The following is a 16,565-nucleotide window of genomic DNA, read 5'->3' on the forward strand; positions in this document are numbered from 1 at the left end:
ACAGAATCACATTCCCAAAAAGAAGTCTGAAATCAGTCCTCCCCTTTTTCCTATCCACCCCACTTGTGTTTGGGTGAAAAACGAGCCAGAGCTCGTTGGAGAAGAGGTCACAACTTGGGTTGGTGTTGTCAAGCAAATTTTTTCACCTGGAAAATATTTAACTGTGTGATAAAACATTGTTAAACTGCAGAGCAGTTGACATTCAATTTGAAAAGATGCTTCATAATGACACCTTTACACTGAAATTACATAAATAGCCATTACATTCAGTTAAACCTAGCACTGCCAGTGTTCATGCATTTAACATCAGGTGGAATAAAAAAAAATCCTCACATTCTCTGTGTTTTATGAACTCAGAAATGAAACAGCAACCTCCCAATTAGTTCCATAGAAGTCCAAACTGCTGACAACTAGCTCTAACATGAAATTGAAGAAGGTGAATAGAAATTTAACATCATGTTATTCAAAGCATTTGTAGCTCAGTGACAGTAAGTATAGCATATTTTATTTATAAACATAATCAATATGTTCATCAAGACTACAGCTACAGCACTTGATTGGATGTGCATAAAATGACACACCTCTCTAATTTATATAAAGTTAGGCTGCCAAGAATATGTCTGTATTTCTTCAGAAAACAGGTCTTCTTGAAGGGATCTATAGCACCTCACATCATGACTTTTCATTACCTTTATCTGAGTTAGCATTTTTTTTCCTTAGTTTCTGCTTCTCTCATCCTTCCACCCTCTCAGAATCAGCTAACAGGGAAAAGATTGTATGGGCAGAATTTAGCAATCTTTACAAACACAGTAAAAATGAAACATGTGCACTAATTTTAAATTATGTGCAGTGTATGAAGGTAGCAGGCATATTTATGGTTATAATGGCACCATACAGTTTTATGTAGCCAGCATTAGCTATAGAGTTTCCTATAATATTTTTATATATTAAGAAAACTAATCTGCTATACATACATTACAAGCACTCTTTAACATACCAGATAACTTCCAAACAGAACACTCAAAACAAAACCCAGAAGGTTTATGAAGGTGCTGTTTCCCTTGCCTTTTATTCATAAAGTTGAACCACTACCTAAGTCGTGACGTGTTATTCTGTAGGCAATGATGCACAGCTCATTATGTTAAACCAAAAGGATTCAACTTATAGCTATTGCTGAGTTTTCTAGGTAGAAATTGTTTGTTGCTTTTTTTTTTTAAACTAAAATACACTATCACTTGTCGTAATAAATTGAATTAGAACCATCAAGATGTTCTATATGGGTTCAGAAGCGCTAAACTTAGGGACTTCCACTGCAACACAGACAAGAGTCCCTTAAACTTTTTATTACCCTCAGAACAGTAACTTTACTTTTACCTGTCAGAATCATGGATACTTTTTTCAGCAGAAATTTTGTCAGTCTTTCACTTCAGCCACAATCTTGAACTTACAGTATCAAAATTACTTTTTAGCACTTAGTTCAATTAGGGAAATAATGAATGACACTAGGAAAAGAGACTGCAGGTCTGAGTAACATTCCTTTCTTTGCCATCAAGGATGCATGCCTTTTTTCCATCTTCAAGAGGCAGATCTGGTAACAGTTACACAGAAATAATACCAAAAACAGAATGTATTGGGGAGCTGGAAGGCACTTGCCTGCTACTGCATCTCCAAAACCAGGTATGACTCCCACATGAGTGGCAATTTCAGCAAAAGCAAGCTTTGTCATTTCAAAGTGGCAAATGTATTTTCATAAACAAAACTTCATAAAGTGTCAATGTGTTCTTTTAAAAAATTAATGCTGATAATTGCCAACATTCCCATACCTTGAACACTGAGCAGAACAGCATGAATACAAAATCCATCAGTGCAGACATGGGAATAAACCAGCAAAAGGGTAATTTCTGATTCTGAAGCCAAACATCATCACTCCCCTCTTTTTAGAATCAGAAAGGGGGGTGAGGACAAGAAAAGAAAAAGAAAGACAGCCAAAACCAGCAGGCTAAGTAGAGTAACCGGAAGCGTACAATTTACTGCTAATGGTTCAGTGTCTGCAAAGGACTGCTCAAGCTGTGCTCAACAAAAACTCAGTAATAGCCAAAGAAGGAAGTAAGAAAAGGCAAGATGTTTGGCTTTACTTTCTGTCAAATACTGTTAAATATGAGCCACTTAAAAAAATAGAATGAAAGAATCCAATAATGCTTTGTACAGGTGGTAGTGAGGTCCCTGACTGGGCCTTCAGACAAAACCATTTCCATGTAAACCTTAAAGAGGATTAATCCTCAAGGACCACTGTAATGAGACCTTAAAAGGCTGAACAACAGCAGCCTATCACGGAGGGAAGCAGTAGCCTGCTCCCAGAAGTCTTCTCTAGCAGAGTTACATCAAAGCAAACTGGGACCAGATAGCAGGATTCTGCAAGAATCCCTTATCTCAGCGCTAGCGGATGCTTCTCCTCTGATTGTCTTGAACTGCCACCTGTCCCAGACATCTTTGAAGGCAATGCTAAGCCTGTGATGGATCTGACCTCCTTGAGCTGAGATTCTTTTATGTCTTTCTTCATTTTCTGCTCTGTTACATTCTTTCCCTGCAATGCACACTACATGAAACAAAGGGAGTTCTCACTTCTTGACTTACTGTCCCCAGCTATTTGAAAGGAAAAAAACAATGTTAAGGATTATACTTCACCCGCAATATGGAGCTGTCCTCAGGAGACAAGCCTCTTATTTTTGAGAGTTATAACTAGATGGCTTTTCCACGAAGGGACTTTAAAATGAGGTTCAACATTGCTGGGAGCCAAGATATGAAAGCTGCATATCGGAGATAGCTTTAAAAAAACAAAAAGGTTCATAATACAGAAGTATATGAAAAATCACATTACAAAAATGAGCAGGAAAATAACCAGGAAGCACCAAGCCTCAGAGAAAACACCAAATTACTGTGGCATATATATATATGCATCCGATATTGTGCACCAATAGCCTTTAATACCATTGTCCACCATACAGTGCCAAAATCATTCTAGATTAAAATAAAAATAATTGGTTGCCACAAATAAAACAGCGGGCCTTCTACCTGAGACACATGCCTACACTGACATAAAGCATTGCACCCGGCTCCCACAAAGGGATATGGCTTTACCACGAATGCTGCGCATCAGGCCTAGTCTGTAACCAGTGGTGTGCTGGCAACCACACTCACACTGACTTAGCGACATGTAGTTGCAGTAGGATCAGCCACAGCTACAGAGCTGAAGATAAATTCAGGGTAATATCATCAGCTTTTTATCTCATCACTATAAGCGATGAGATAAACATAATCCATAATATGCAAGTCACCATGGTTCTAAAAAGGCTGGGCTGAGGAGGAATACCACTACAACTGCCACCTCTGGTTTCCCACTTTTGCACTCAATTAATTCTGGACTATCTGATAAGTCCTTTTCTTCTAAGTACATGGCACTGTCAGAAGAACAAGAAGTAAAATATAGCTAAGCTGAAGAGGATTGCTGCCTGCCAGCAGCATCTCTCAGCTCCCCATGCTGACAAAATAAAATGGTGTCATTAGCTGCAGTTAGGTGGGACTCATGGAAGCACTATGCAGCAGGATGGAAGCAGGAAGAGAAAGCACCCTTCTTGAGTGCTTTTGAAGCTCCCTAGGAAATCACAGCTGGAAGAATAAGATTCTGAATCAAACAGCTGAGCTAGACTCTGTGAAAGACTGCAGCAAACAATGAGCAGATATAGAGTCTGAATAATAAGTTTAAAAATGGCATCATACGGAAAACACCGAGCAGACCCTGGCATTTTCTGGAGCCAAGACCTACTGGCATGTGTTGCCAAATAAATGTAGCCTAGAGGCATGCTCAGATGGAATCTGAATATTGCTTCTTCCCATCTATGAAGCAATTCCCACAACAGGGCATTGTGTTTCAAGACCACAGTGCAATGCCAGGCTAAGCTCCAGGCTCCCAGAGGGAAAATACAAACATCATTTCTCAACAGATAGCAGAATACACCATTTCAGATGAGTGTCCTCCTCAGAGAGCTGTGCCAATACCTTGTGTAACCTTAACAAACAGTATCCATGCCTACATCACTTCTTAAAGGCAGCCCAGAGGCCAACCCCTCATGGTAAGGCACGACAACCTTGCGTTTTGCCAGCCTCCAGGCACAGCCCCAGCAACAACTGGCCCCACACACCTCTGGTCCAGCAGGACCTGCATGCCCAGGCAACCCCCACATGTAAAAGCAACACAGGCAACACTCCCACAGGCTATTTCCCAAAAATTCCAGACAGGGAGGCTGGTCACAACACAGAGACACAGCACACTTTAACCCACCTGTACAGACCACTTTTTCAGAGCAGAATACACAAGAAACTCACATCTATGCGAAGAAACACTACAGCAGCCCTTGCCCTCCCTGATCCTGGTTTTTAATGCACAAAGGATGAATGGCACTACTAAATGATGGATGTATGTTAATCTGATAAGTAACTACTGACTTTGAAGAAATGTGCTAGGTCCCCATAAGAAGCGGTAACATTTTCACAGGTCAACACTTTGTGCTTCATTCAGGTTTTAAATTTGTTCTGTGGGATCAGATGAAGCCAAATTAGGCCTTCAGCCTTTATTTAGAGGGGTTCCTTCGAGTTTGCTTTATATGTTTAAATTAAAACAAAAAAAAATTAACCAAAAACTTGTAAGAGTGAAAAAAAGCACAGACCATAGCCATTGCCAGACTCATACAATATAAGGACTTAAATGAGCAGGACATCAGGCATCAGGTATTCCAAATCAAACATCCCAAATACTGGGCAGCTCAATAATTAGCTATCAACGTATGATTAGTGCTCCTCTTTCCCATCCTAGTTAAAAGGAAAAAAAAATCCACTCCTATCATAGGGGTAATTAATGTTTTTGATATCTGGCACCAATTTTATTGTTAACAGCACTGTTAGATCAGTGGTGTTAATGCCAATTCAAATATAGTCCAGCATGAAGAACAGCTTTGGTGCCAACAGTTTCCTATCACTGTACCATGCTGGTCCATTCCAGTAAAGTGAGCAACCAATGTTTATACAAAATATAGGACTTGATCCAAATTTCATTCAAGTCCAAGTGAACTAATTCTATTTCAACAACAATGTCTAACAGAACTCAAGGCCAAAGCTTGAAGCTTTCTTAAGTTGTATCTGTATATAGGCTTGTGAAAAAAAAAAAAAAAACATACAAATCAAATTCAGTACCTTTTCAGACTATGAGTCTGACGTGCTGGGATGAAATTCAATTCAACACATTCTAACTCATTAGTTATTTGCGTGAACACTTGGTATGGTGTTACACTCAGCCATTACCATAATCAGCCATTTATTTTGAAGTATTTCATATGCCATTATTTTTGGCTAATTACCACTGCCTATTTCAATGAGGACTGTAAATGGAGGAATAACAATGCTCAGCTCTTCATCTGCAAAATGGTAAAATGGATTCTTGGGAATTAAAGATTTTAAATTGCAACTAGCATGGAGAACAGGTAAGATAAAAGGGTAGAATCTAAGGCAACTGGGGATCATTTCAAAGTTTATTGAAGCCAGAAGCTGTTGCTTCAATAAATTCACTGGGTTCTGGATCAGCATAATTCAACTGTTTCAGAAAAATGATGGCTCAGGGCAGCACTGAAATGTTAAAGGGAAACTAGAATAAACAATGGGGGACCCTCTATACCACCCTATTCAGTGTGAAACATGAAAGAAGCATAATTGAGATTAGAAAGCAATTCTGCTATCTGGTGAGCTATCTATTTTGAACTCCAAAAAACTGCAAGACAATTAAAAAAACCCAGTAAAGAAAGCAATAATGAAAGACTGTTTTGTAAGTGATAACTCTTACTTTTAAAAGGAATATGAAGATGTACAAACCTGTACATACATACATTCCCACACACATACTGCCTTTCCTGCTGCTCTGTACCCACCACCACACATGCCAATGACCACATGGCAACACAGTGGCTGTACTCTTTAAAACACAGCTATGAATACTCAATATATCAAGGATAATACTGCTTCCCTGCACTGGTGGTTGCTGCCTCGGCCATAAGCTATATTATCAGAAATCAATAAAGGTAACCAGTATAAGTCTGACTGAAGGGGTAAGCATTCCTGACATGATCTCCAGACTCAGATGTGATTCAGTCAGCAAACTCAAGAGCCCCAGTAGTAAGTAATTTGAGCAGTGTTTTAATAAGAGTTTAGAAAGTGCTGTGTAAACTACCAAGACTAAGAGGTAAAGAGCCAGGCTAAGAGGAAGCTAATTGTGCTGGTAGGTGTGAATAAAAGGAAGTAGAGACTATGGCTAAGTGGCTCTCCTCCTAAGTACTGAGCTCAATCAATAGGAATAAAGCTGTATCTGCCAGCGATCCTGAAAATGGTTCAGCAACTAAAGCATTTAAAATGTCATGAGAGTAAAGGCCTGTTCAACCCTGGACTCCAGCAGGAGGCTAGTACTGAGAGACTTCCATGGGACAAGCTTGACACTGCACTTCGACAACAGGGACCATGGTGCCTTTCAGATCGTCCCTTGACAAGTCCATGGTCAATGCCATTCAGAGAGCAGGCCCATGGTGCCCACACTCTCCCATTACTCCACCACCAGCCTGAGGCATCCTCTGTGACACAATGCCCTCCTTCTGTGCCCACACAAGGGCTAGGGGTAAGAGTAATAAAAAATAGGGCATATCCAGATCTCAAGCACCCAGAATGAAAGAAAATAAACACAAGAGAATCACGACAGAGGAGCATCCTGTACACATTATCTACTCTGCAAACGACTTGTTGCTACAGTTTTCTTAACAAAAGCCCGGAAAATGACAGCAGTGATGGAGCAAAAAAAATCTGAATTAAAATGTTTGTTTTCTACATTTAGACACAACAGCTGAGGATTCTGCTGGCTTAAATATAGACAGAGCCATCTTAAATCCCTGATGTATCGGGACATTCATACAGAGTTAACAGATATGACCCAGGATACAGGGATTGACCAGGCTGGCAGTCAGACCACTTAGGATCCTCACAGGCAGGAAAATGGCACTCAAGTTCCAGTCTCTACTTAGGCAATTAAATTCCCTCTAGTAACACTGCCCAGAGAGAACACCAATGCCAGAGAACCATCTCACATTTTTCACCACCTCCCAGCTGCTGATGCCACAGCAGTTACATTGTAGGCACACATGATCAGCCCAAATCCACTACAGACCTTCTGTTTTAAAAGCATTGTGACAAATGTCCATATATCAAGGGATACAACAACTTTAAAGAAGCTTTTCACTCTCTCCTGATTTAGGGACAGTGGATCTGCCTTGATGTTCAAGAGATGGATTACATTATTTCTTGGCTTTTTCCTCACAGTTCTTAACCATGATTCTGTGGCTCTGAGCAATGAATTCTGTCTCTTTCAATGAAGGCAGCATACAATAAATGCATACTGTAAACCAAATAAAAAAGCTTTAGCTGGAAAAAACAAATCAAATCCATTAGTGTTTTTGTATTTGTCCTGTCTTCATCTTCCCTGTTCTTTAAAAAAACAAACAAACAAAACAAAACAAAAAAACACACATAAAACCTCATCCCACAGCTTTCTTAGATGCACTTGAACACCAAAACAAGGAGACATTAAAAGAACATTTTTAATGTGCTTCTCAAAACATTTTTAGAATGTTGAAGTCTAGCAGAATTATAGAGCTAGAAATAATTTCTATAATTTCTTATTTCTGATTTAGAAATAAGAAATCTCCAACATTCTATTCTACCAAATCAAACCAAGCCAAAAAAAAAAAAAAAAAAAAAAGAAAACCACCTCAAAAAAAAAACAAACAAAAAACAAAACCAAAACCAAGTTCTGGAGTCTGTCTCATGCTGAGGAGAGAAAAAATGTATAAGAAGGAAGAACATATCTATATATTGTAAATCTATAGGTGCAGCTGTTACTTCCATATGAGACCATCAGAGGCAGCAACTCTTGGACTCTCAAGAGACACTGCTGATTTCACAGGCCTCAGGAGAAACAGGCAGGAGCACTTGTAATGAGCACTTTCAAAAACAACACGGGAGGTTTGGAAGGCATCTTGAAGAAGCTGTTTCAACTTAGAAGCTGCTAAGCTTATAAGGTCTACAGCACCTTCCTAAATTTCACACTGAAGTTGCCTCTGACCATAAGTTTGAATTTGAGAACAATAATGTTTTTTGTTGGAGGCTATTGAAAGATACTATTATATTTTAGACTTTTGATCCCAAAAATGTTTTTGCAAACACGCTAATTTTTTTAAAGACCCACACTTCAGTTGCTCAGCTGACACGTGCAGTCTGACATTCACTTTTCTAACAGAGGCTTTTTTCCTTGTGAGTTCTATTAAAAGCTTTAAATTTTACTTTTTTCAACTACTCCTACTTGACAACATTTGGAAACCACCCCATAAATCACTGTCAGTAGAGAGTTTTGTTACTAGAGTGCTTAAGCCTCTCCCCTGCAAAATGCTGCAGAGTTGAAGTAGGACCCAGATTCTCAGAGGCCAAACTCAGTTTGAAACTGAAGAGTGCCCAAATGTATTTAAAAACTCTGGCCCTAAATCTCTACAAAGATTTTTCCAGTGACATTCTCCTACCACTGTCCAACCAGGCCAGGTAGAAACTCTCTACAAAAAGCTGTCCTGGTCTCCTGTCACCAAAAGACACTGGGAAACTAGAGGTGAAATAAGAAAAGTGCCCGCTTTGGGGCTACCCATAAGTGTCTTGGTTGTCTCTCCTGAGTCCCAAATTATGCCAGGGAGATGACAAAGGAGGCCACCACCTACTCCTCTGTAGGCACTTTCCATGAGCCCATCTGCTGGTGGTGACCTGGTCTGCTCTCACTGTCAAATGTGCCAAACATAGCTGGCCACTGTGGTCCAAGAGTCACTGCCATGAAAAGTCATTGCTTTCCAGTTACTGCATTTTAAAACAGTGTTTCCAGTTATCAGTTTGCATTTTTAGAAACAGACTCCAATTCCCCTTTTTTTTTTTTGTCACACTCCCTTTTCCTTTCCAATGGGGATATGAAGGAAGGGGAATTCTTGTCAACAGAAATTAAAACTAGTAAATTAACAAGTGCACCTAGTGAAGCAGTATTGTATATTCCTTGCTGGGGTCTTGTGTTCATGTTGCAAATTGATTTTGAGGTGACACTAACACTGGGTAATCTAACTCGGGCAGTTATGCAAGGCCTAGTCCTTACAAAGCTAAGCCCAAGAACAGTCAGTGGGAACTGAAGGCAATCAATACCTTTGGAGGGCTAATCCTATGAAACGTGCAATAAGCAGTTTCCACTTCCCCAGACAGATACAGAAGCTTCAACACCAGCAAAATAAATCCTTGGTAAGAAGAGGCAAAAAAAAAAAAGGAAAGGAAAAGGAAAAAAAAATAAAAGAAAGGAATGAGTTCCTTCTTTCAGCTAGTGCAACCTCTTTGAGATAAAGTGATTTACCACAAAGAGAATCCTGCAAGGGCCATACATTCCTGTACATATAAATTTTTGGATCAGAGCCAAGTGATCTGTCACTGCTTTTTGCTTAAGATAATTCCTCAGGTTTTGCTAATTAGGTACTAACAATTCTTTCAGACGATCTGTGTAACCCAGGGAAGAATATCAACAGTATGTTTTAAATCAAAGTGTTTACATCAGGAATGATTCATTTTTTCCATGAAGAATGACTTGTGAGACAGGCAGTCTTAGCACTGCCATAAATCTACATGAAAATTAAAACTGTGGAAGAAAAATAACAAAGGCAAGTTGCTATCCCCATTTTCCCTGCCTCAGCCCCAACTCTAGAGACAGAATTTACATTAACAAGGGGCTCCAGCTAGCACTGGAATTAGTGTTTGAGAAAATCAGGATTTCAAATCCTTTTCAGAAACACTGTGATTAAGGTCAGTAACTCTGCTCTCCTCAACAAATAAAAAGAGCTAACTCCAGCTCTTCTGTCATCTGTCCTAAAGCCTTTTTTAAAGAAAAAAAGTTTTTTAGAAGTTAAACAAACAAAACCAGCATCTCCCTCTTCCTTTGATAGCTGTGTTTAAACAGTGGTTAAGAAATCCATAACAAAAAAGACAGAAAAGAAAAATGTCTGGTTTAGGCCTGTGTTTTCCCTTTAATCTGCTGGAGGATAGAAGGCTGTGAGCTGAGCATGGGACTGCATTCCCATTCTCAGTTGCTAAATGGTTGAGGGGCTCTCTGGTGGTGCAGAAGGACAGCCAGTTCCATACCATGTTTCATCCCAGCTGTTTGAAAAGCTGGTTCACTTGAAACACAACCATTATCCCCACCCACACTCTGCAGGAGAGCAAACTCCCCCTCAATGAGGGATTTCTTCCACATTTATGGTAACTATTATTACCAACATTTACAACATGAGTCATTTTAATTAGAAAAAAAATGAAAACAAAAAGATCCTGCAATGCACAAACAGACACATACGTGTTTACATGTAAAAATGCAAAGCACTCAAGTTGTTTCTAATAACTGCAGCTCATGGAAGGGACATGCGTTCTACACAGAACTTACTTAAACACTCTTTTTCTTTTTTTGTCATAAAAACATACAGATGTATTTCTTCAAAAAAATTATTTTCCCTTTTCCTGTGTTACAGGAAGCCTGCCCACACTTTAAAATACAAAGTGGGTATAAATAGAAGCATAAATTAGGCATCTTGAAAAGTCTGTATTTTCCAACCACAAGGAAACTAAGAAATTACTGTAAGTGTTTACACATCTGACTATGCTGAGTTAAAATGTTTTCTATACATGTGCCCAGCAAAAATGGCAAGAAATTAAGAAAGGAAAACAATAGCCTCTCTGCTTCTTTACCTGTTGCTACAATGTACATTATTCATCCTTCTTCATATGGACAACTAGAAGTGTCAGTCTGAATACAGTCACTACTCTGATGAAAGCATATCTTACACATATAAATGATACAACTACTATGAAAATTTCAGTAAGACTGTCTGCTGTCCTATAAATCTAACTAGACATTTGTCTTTTTAGTTGTCTCTCTGTATCATAGCTATTAAAGGTAAATAAAAGCAAGATGGCTCTTTTTATGACATTAATAGCTTGAGGGACCTTATAAATCAGTGAATACAAATGTACTGCTCATTACAGGAGAGGGAAGCAGGTCTGTCCATCTGATGCTTTCTGACTTAGATTTCTGCTTGAAATCTAAGCAGAAATCTTCTACAAGATCATATTGCTCATTTAAAATTAACTCATCTCCTGTTTCTCTGCCATCGTATGGTGGGGAACTTCTGGTGTTCTCTCAACTTCTGATATCAATGTTTTTCTAGTAGTCTAGAAAAACAAATGCTAAAAATCTAAAAATCTAAAATAAAGTCTAAAAAAACGCTAGCTTAACTAGCTAGCATTAATGGTCACAATACAGACACAGTAGCTTCATTAAATCTTGACAACTCTTGTCAAAAGGTGAATTTGAGAAAATAAATCAAAATAAACTCATTGCAAACCACTCAGACACATCCTGACCAACCAGATCTTTTTCTTCTGTCAAACCTTCAGTAATTTCAGTAAGGCTTTGAACAAGATTTAAGGGGTGAGCTGGCAGCTGGTCAGATGGTCAAAATGGCAATCTTCCCCAATAAATTTGGCAAAAGGTTTGTTGTTTTTGAGGGTTGTTTTTGTCACACATTTCATTTCTCCCCAGCTGTACTGCCTACAAACAGAGAAGCTATTTTGCTTCCCCAAAAATACTAGCTTGTCTTGTTGGATTTCTTTTATGCTAGATTTGGGCATTTGTAAACCAGAAGCTAGGAAAGGTGCCTCCAACCCCCAAGGTAATACTTGTATGCTCTGCTGCTCACGAGTGGCCATTTGCACTGCACATTCATGCCTCTCTGTCAGCAGTCTGGCACTGGTGTTCCGCAGCAACTGTGTTCTCTTCAACAGAGAGATGAGTAACTCCCCCAGAGGGTTTGAGCACATTTGTATGAGAGTGGGAGAGGAAGGTGTACAAAAACCAACTCACTACACTGAAAAAGAGCTCAAAAGCTTAACTGCAAACTTTTTTCCTAAATACTGATCTAAATTATACAGACAACAAGTGTTCATTTTCTCATAATACCTCCACATCCTTATTAACAATCGGGCTCTTTTTTTTTTTTTTTTAAGGAGGTTGGTGAGATTTAAGGTTGTGCAAGACATACTTTGATCTGCACCCTGATGAGTGAACATTCCCCTTTGCTGCTAGCCCAACTAATGAAGGGATAAAATTAGCTTTTATCCCTGGCACTTTCTTTAGCAAAAAAACATGCACTAATCAGCTGTCCTCACTAATCAGTCGTCTGGCTAATGACCTTTTGCCTTAAAACACTAAAATTTCTGAATGATGTTTAAAAAAAGGAAAACCAATGCAGACTGCTCTCTCTTTGTGAGTCTTAAACCCATCATCTGGAATTGGAGACTGAAAGGTTAAATGGCAAATCTGTATCCTGACTGGGTGATAAATCTATAATCAAAAGGCACAAGCCTTGACACCTCAAGATGTACTTCATTACTACACAACTAAATGATCTTTATTCTCTTTTTTTTTTGTAAACTAGAAACAGATGAAAAAAAATTGCTTAACTCCTTCATACTTTGCCTGTGGAGAAATCCACTCCACATCTGTGTTCAAGTGTCAGTTAATTTCTTACTTTTTTATTAATGCCTGAGTGAGAATTCAGAAGTTGAAACCATTTGCCTTTTTTCCTCCCCCTTACAACTTCAGGGAACTATAGCTGGGAAAGAAAATTGCAAAAACACTCCATCAAGCCTGCATTCTCAAATACACTTTTGAATGTCTAAAAAAACCTTCCAAAACAAGAGTCCCAAAGCACAAAAATAAGCCTTACAATTCGCCAAATTCTCTGTGTACAGGGCACACTCCTTCTTCCTCTCAATAACATACTTTAACATTGTTTTAAAAGAGGGATTTTTAAGGCCTGTTTCATTTTCATTCTCTGCTTGCTATAATGAGGCCCATTTTTCTTCATGTTTTAAGGAGGTGGAGCAAAACACAACCCTGGATGGCTGAGGAGGATTAGCAACAGATGAGATGTCCTGTGGAAGTCACTTTGCAGAGGCCTGCAGTAATTTCTACCTGCAGTACAACTGCACCCTGGTTTTTAACTTCAGGAAAAAAAGAGATTGCATTTACCACAAACACCACTCCCTCCAGATAAAGCAGCTCTCCCTGGGGACAATGCAAAGTGACAAAATCACATTAAATTTGACAGCCTTCCAACTTTGCATCCCCAAATAAGCCAGCAATCAATACTCACGGTAATGAGGGTCCATGTAACCGTTTCGGGGGTCCATGGTAAAGAGCGTCCCGCGGTAAGGTACAGAAGGTTCGGGAAGGTGCGATATAGATCCATGGATCTCCTTTTTGATTAATGAGGCCCTTTCCTCACTCGACGTGGAAGGCTCTTCACTGATCTTGCCGAGGCCTTGCCCACCCTGCGGCTGCATTGTGATCGCGTTCCTTCTCTCTCTGTGATAGGTCTGCCCAGGACTTTCATCCTCTGCAAAAAAATGAGGGAGAAGAAAGAGAGAAGGGAAGAAAAAAGAGAGACACACACTTTTAGCCCATTTGTAGCAAATACAATAAAGAAAAGTTCTCCCCCCGCTGCCCTCCTCCTCCTCCCGGTGTAAGTTTGTGACAGGAGGTGCCTGTGTGGCTGTGAGGGATGGCCTGGGGACACTTGCCCGTTCAGAGCCGGCAGCAGCCGAGCAGTAGATCACCGTCACCCATGCACTGATGCTCCTAGCAGTGGGGCTATCAATTGTGCGGGAACAGACAGAGGCTTGCTGTTTCCCTGACTCTGGGACAAGGAGACTGGGAGCTCCCTGATGGGGAGTCAAGAAATGATTTGTCACACAGAGGAGAAGATGAACCCCACCAGCTGGGCCTAAATCACGTCCAGCCACCCACCACAGCTCTGCAGCCCAGTTCCAGGTCCCTGGAGCTTGCCTGTGTGAGGGGCTCCTCCTTGCAGGGAGGTTGGCAGTGATCAGAACCAAGGCGGGCAAAAATAGAATGGGTGCAACTGCTCAAGATACAGGACCAGCAGCATCAGGCAGGCACAAGCAAGGCCACCTGCTCTGACAGTGTCACCCCGTGCGGGATGGTTGCATATATTCCCCCTACCTCTTTTTTTCCAAAATCCACAAAAACATAGCCACAAACTCTTAATGAACAAGGGGGAAGAAAAGTGGGGATAAAATAATAATAACTGAAACCCAAGCCCTAGTTTGGAGTAAGCCTCTAGGCCTGTGGTACCACTTGTAAGGGGAGAAGAGCCTCCTGACCATGGCTCTACCAGCCTTCCTTACAGACAGCTCTAGGACTAGGTGCTAAAACAACCCATTGTTCCCACAAGAATTTTAACCCCTAGGGACTAAATACACCCTTCAAAAAGCAGACAAAATGGTTCTGTTACTCAAAATCAAGATGAATGCTCCTAGGTATATTTCACACATGTCATGTGGCAGAGTGTCTTTGCTAGGTACATAAATCTCTAATGTAAATGCTCTCTCAGTTGCATTATTGGTTTAAAATATAGATGTTTCTCTAAACAAGCATGATGGCTTGCTGGCTGTAATCCCTGGCCAATACCAATGCTCCAGGTACAGCCTTGTTCCATCAACCACACTGCATGTGCAACTGTGCACCAATACATCTTGAAGGAATACTGATAAAAATTCTTCATTTCAAAGTTGCTCTGCAGTTCTAGAAGTACACAAGGAATCTCAAATTATTAAATGCTGGGCATAAAAATGGTAACTAGAAAAGGAAATGAAAACACCCTTAGGAAATAAAACTAAAGCGCTCTTACTCTACAATCCACATGCAAGGATGACTGACACCAGTGCCAAGATTGCACTTCGGTTGTCAGAGATTTGAGGTCAGGGGTAAGTTTTCACTTGTACCTTTCCCTGGTATACTTGTTCACACAGCAAAAGCAGAAGCCAGCAACTCACCAGGTGACTACATCCAGCAATCCTGACACCAGCATAACTCAACCTATGTGCCTTTATACGAATTAGATTAGAAACAAGCTCTGTACATACAGATACTTGGCCATTATATGTGTAAATTAGCCACACCTTTGCTTTGAATGAAATGCTAACCAGTTTTTTCTCTGCCCCCTCTCCCCTCAAGTAGTAACAACACAAAAACTCAGCAGCATAACCTATTGAGCACTTAATTATTTTTCTATCTTCAAGTATTAGAGCAACCAGGGTTTGCTGACTTATCAGCATCTTCCAGGGACAGAATTCCTTTACAGTCAGTAATTCTACATACAGAGCTTTTCCAGGGCTGGGTCTGAGAAGAAAGAGTTAATGGAAATAGACAACAACATTACAGAGTTTAAACCCTTTGCCCTTTTCTACTTTTTATTAATATGCACAGGCATTGGTCCCTGCTCCAGATTAGCAGGGTTTAAGGTTTCAACTTTTTACACTGAAGCTGGTTTTAGTTAGAGAACTGCAAATCGGGGACTAAAACTTTAAAATTTATATGAGGTTTTTTAAAACCCACTTGTATAACAAAAAAAAAAAAAAATCACCCCAAATATATATTTTCCATCAGGTTTCTCTTTAGCCAGAGTCTTTTATGTTAAATTTCAACCTAGAGTGAACTTTCACTGATGAGATGTAAACTCCTATAAAAACAGGGTATTACACTTCATTTGAAATTCTGACAGACTCTTAAGTAGAGCAAGCTAACCAGTGCTACAACAGTTCAGAAAGAAGAAAGCTAGAGTGATTTGTGGGGCTCTACAATCACTCAGATGATCAGATAGGATTTCAGTTCTTTTACTCTTCCATATAAAGATAGTATTTGTTAAAACTGCCATCCTGGGACACAACAAGAAGCTGACATCTGTGTGCGGGCTCCACTTTCATACTTTTCTTCTCAAAACATGCACACATCATGAATCAAGGTAGTAGTGACTGTTATGGAAAAGGCTGATTCTTCAAACTGCTGAATGAAATTCAAAACCTACTTTCAGTAATTTAGAAACTAAAGGGAAAATATGGTTTGTTTTAATAAGCTTTTCCCTTTTTTGGTTACTTGAGGAAAAAAAGAAAACAAAACTATTTTTCCTTCTGCATCAACGATCTCTCTCCCCTTTATAAAGTTACTGCCATGTGCCATGACAAGTCAAAAGTTTCTGTATGTTTTCTGCCACTCAAAAATTGTCCCAGAACTATTTAACTAAACACGATGGCTTTTTTGCAATAATAATAAGGCTAATTCATCAGCCAAACAGCTCGCTAAGCACTGACTTCATACCACTGGGTTGCTTGTGATAGGGGGCCGATGAGAAATTTGACAGCACCCACACTCCAGGATGCCAAGAGCCAAGCAGTTTGCAGGAGCTCCCCCGGTGCCCGAGTGAGAAACTCCTCTTGCAGTAATGCTGCCGACTGTCACGGCAGGCGAGCCACTCCAGTGTGCCAAAAGGGGTAAG

At 39.9% G+C, this 16,565-nt stretch overlaps 1 protein-coding gene across 14 annotated transcripts in view; it reads right to left on the reverse strand.

Annotated features, from left to right (window-relative positions):
* The window catches only part of GLI3 (GLI family zinc finger 3), a 204,360-nt gene that overhangs the window by 124,616 nt on the left and 63,179 nt on the right, over nt 1-16,565 (reverse strand). For 12 of the 14 annotated variants that reach the window (XM_068202060.1, XM_068202017.1, XM_068202022.1 and 9 more), the window contains one exon: nt 13,365-13,607. In XM_068202060.1, coding sequence (XP_068058161.1) covers nt 13,365-13,607 — 243 coding nt within the window. Of the gene's footprint in view, nt 1-13,364; nt 13,608-14,491; nt 14,591-16,565 lie in introns of those variants that run through there. The other 2 variants (XM_068202108.1, XM_068202115.1) reach the window with 2 other exon arrangements.

The sequence above is a fragment of the Anomalospiza imberbis genome, chromosome 1 (assembly GCF_031753505.1).
Source record: "Anomalospiza imberbis isolate Cuckoo-Finch-1a 21T00152 chromosome 1, ASM3175350v1, whole genome shotgun sequence".
Taxonomy (NCBI): domain Eukaryota; kingdom Metazoa; phylum Chordata; class Aves; order Passeriformes; family Viduidae; genus Anomalospiza; species Anomalospiza imberbis.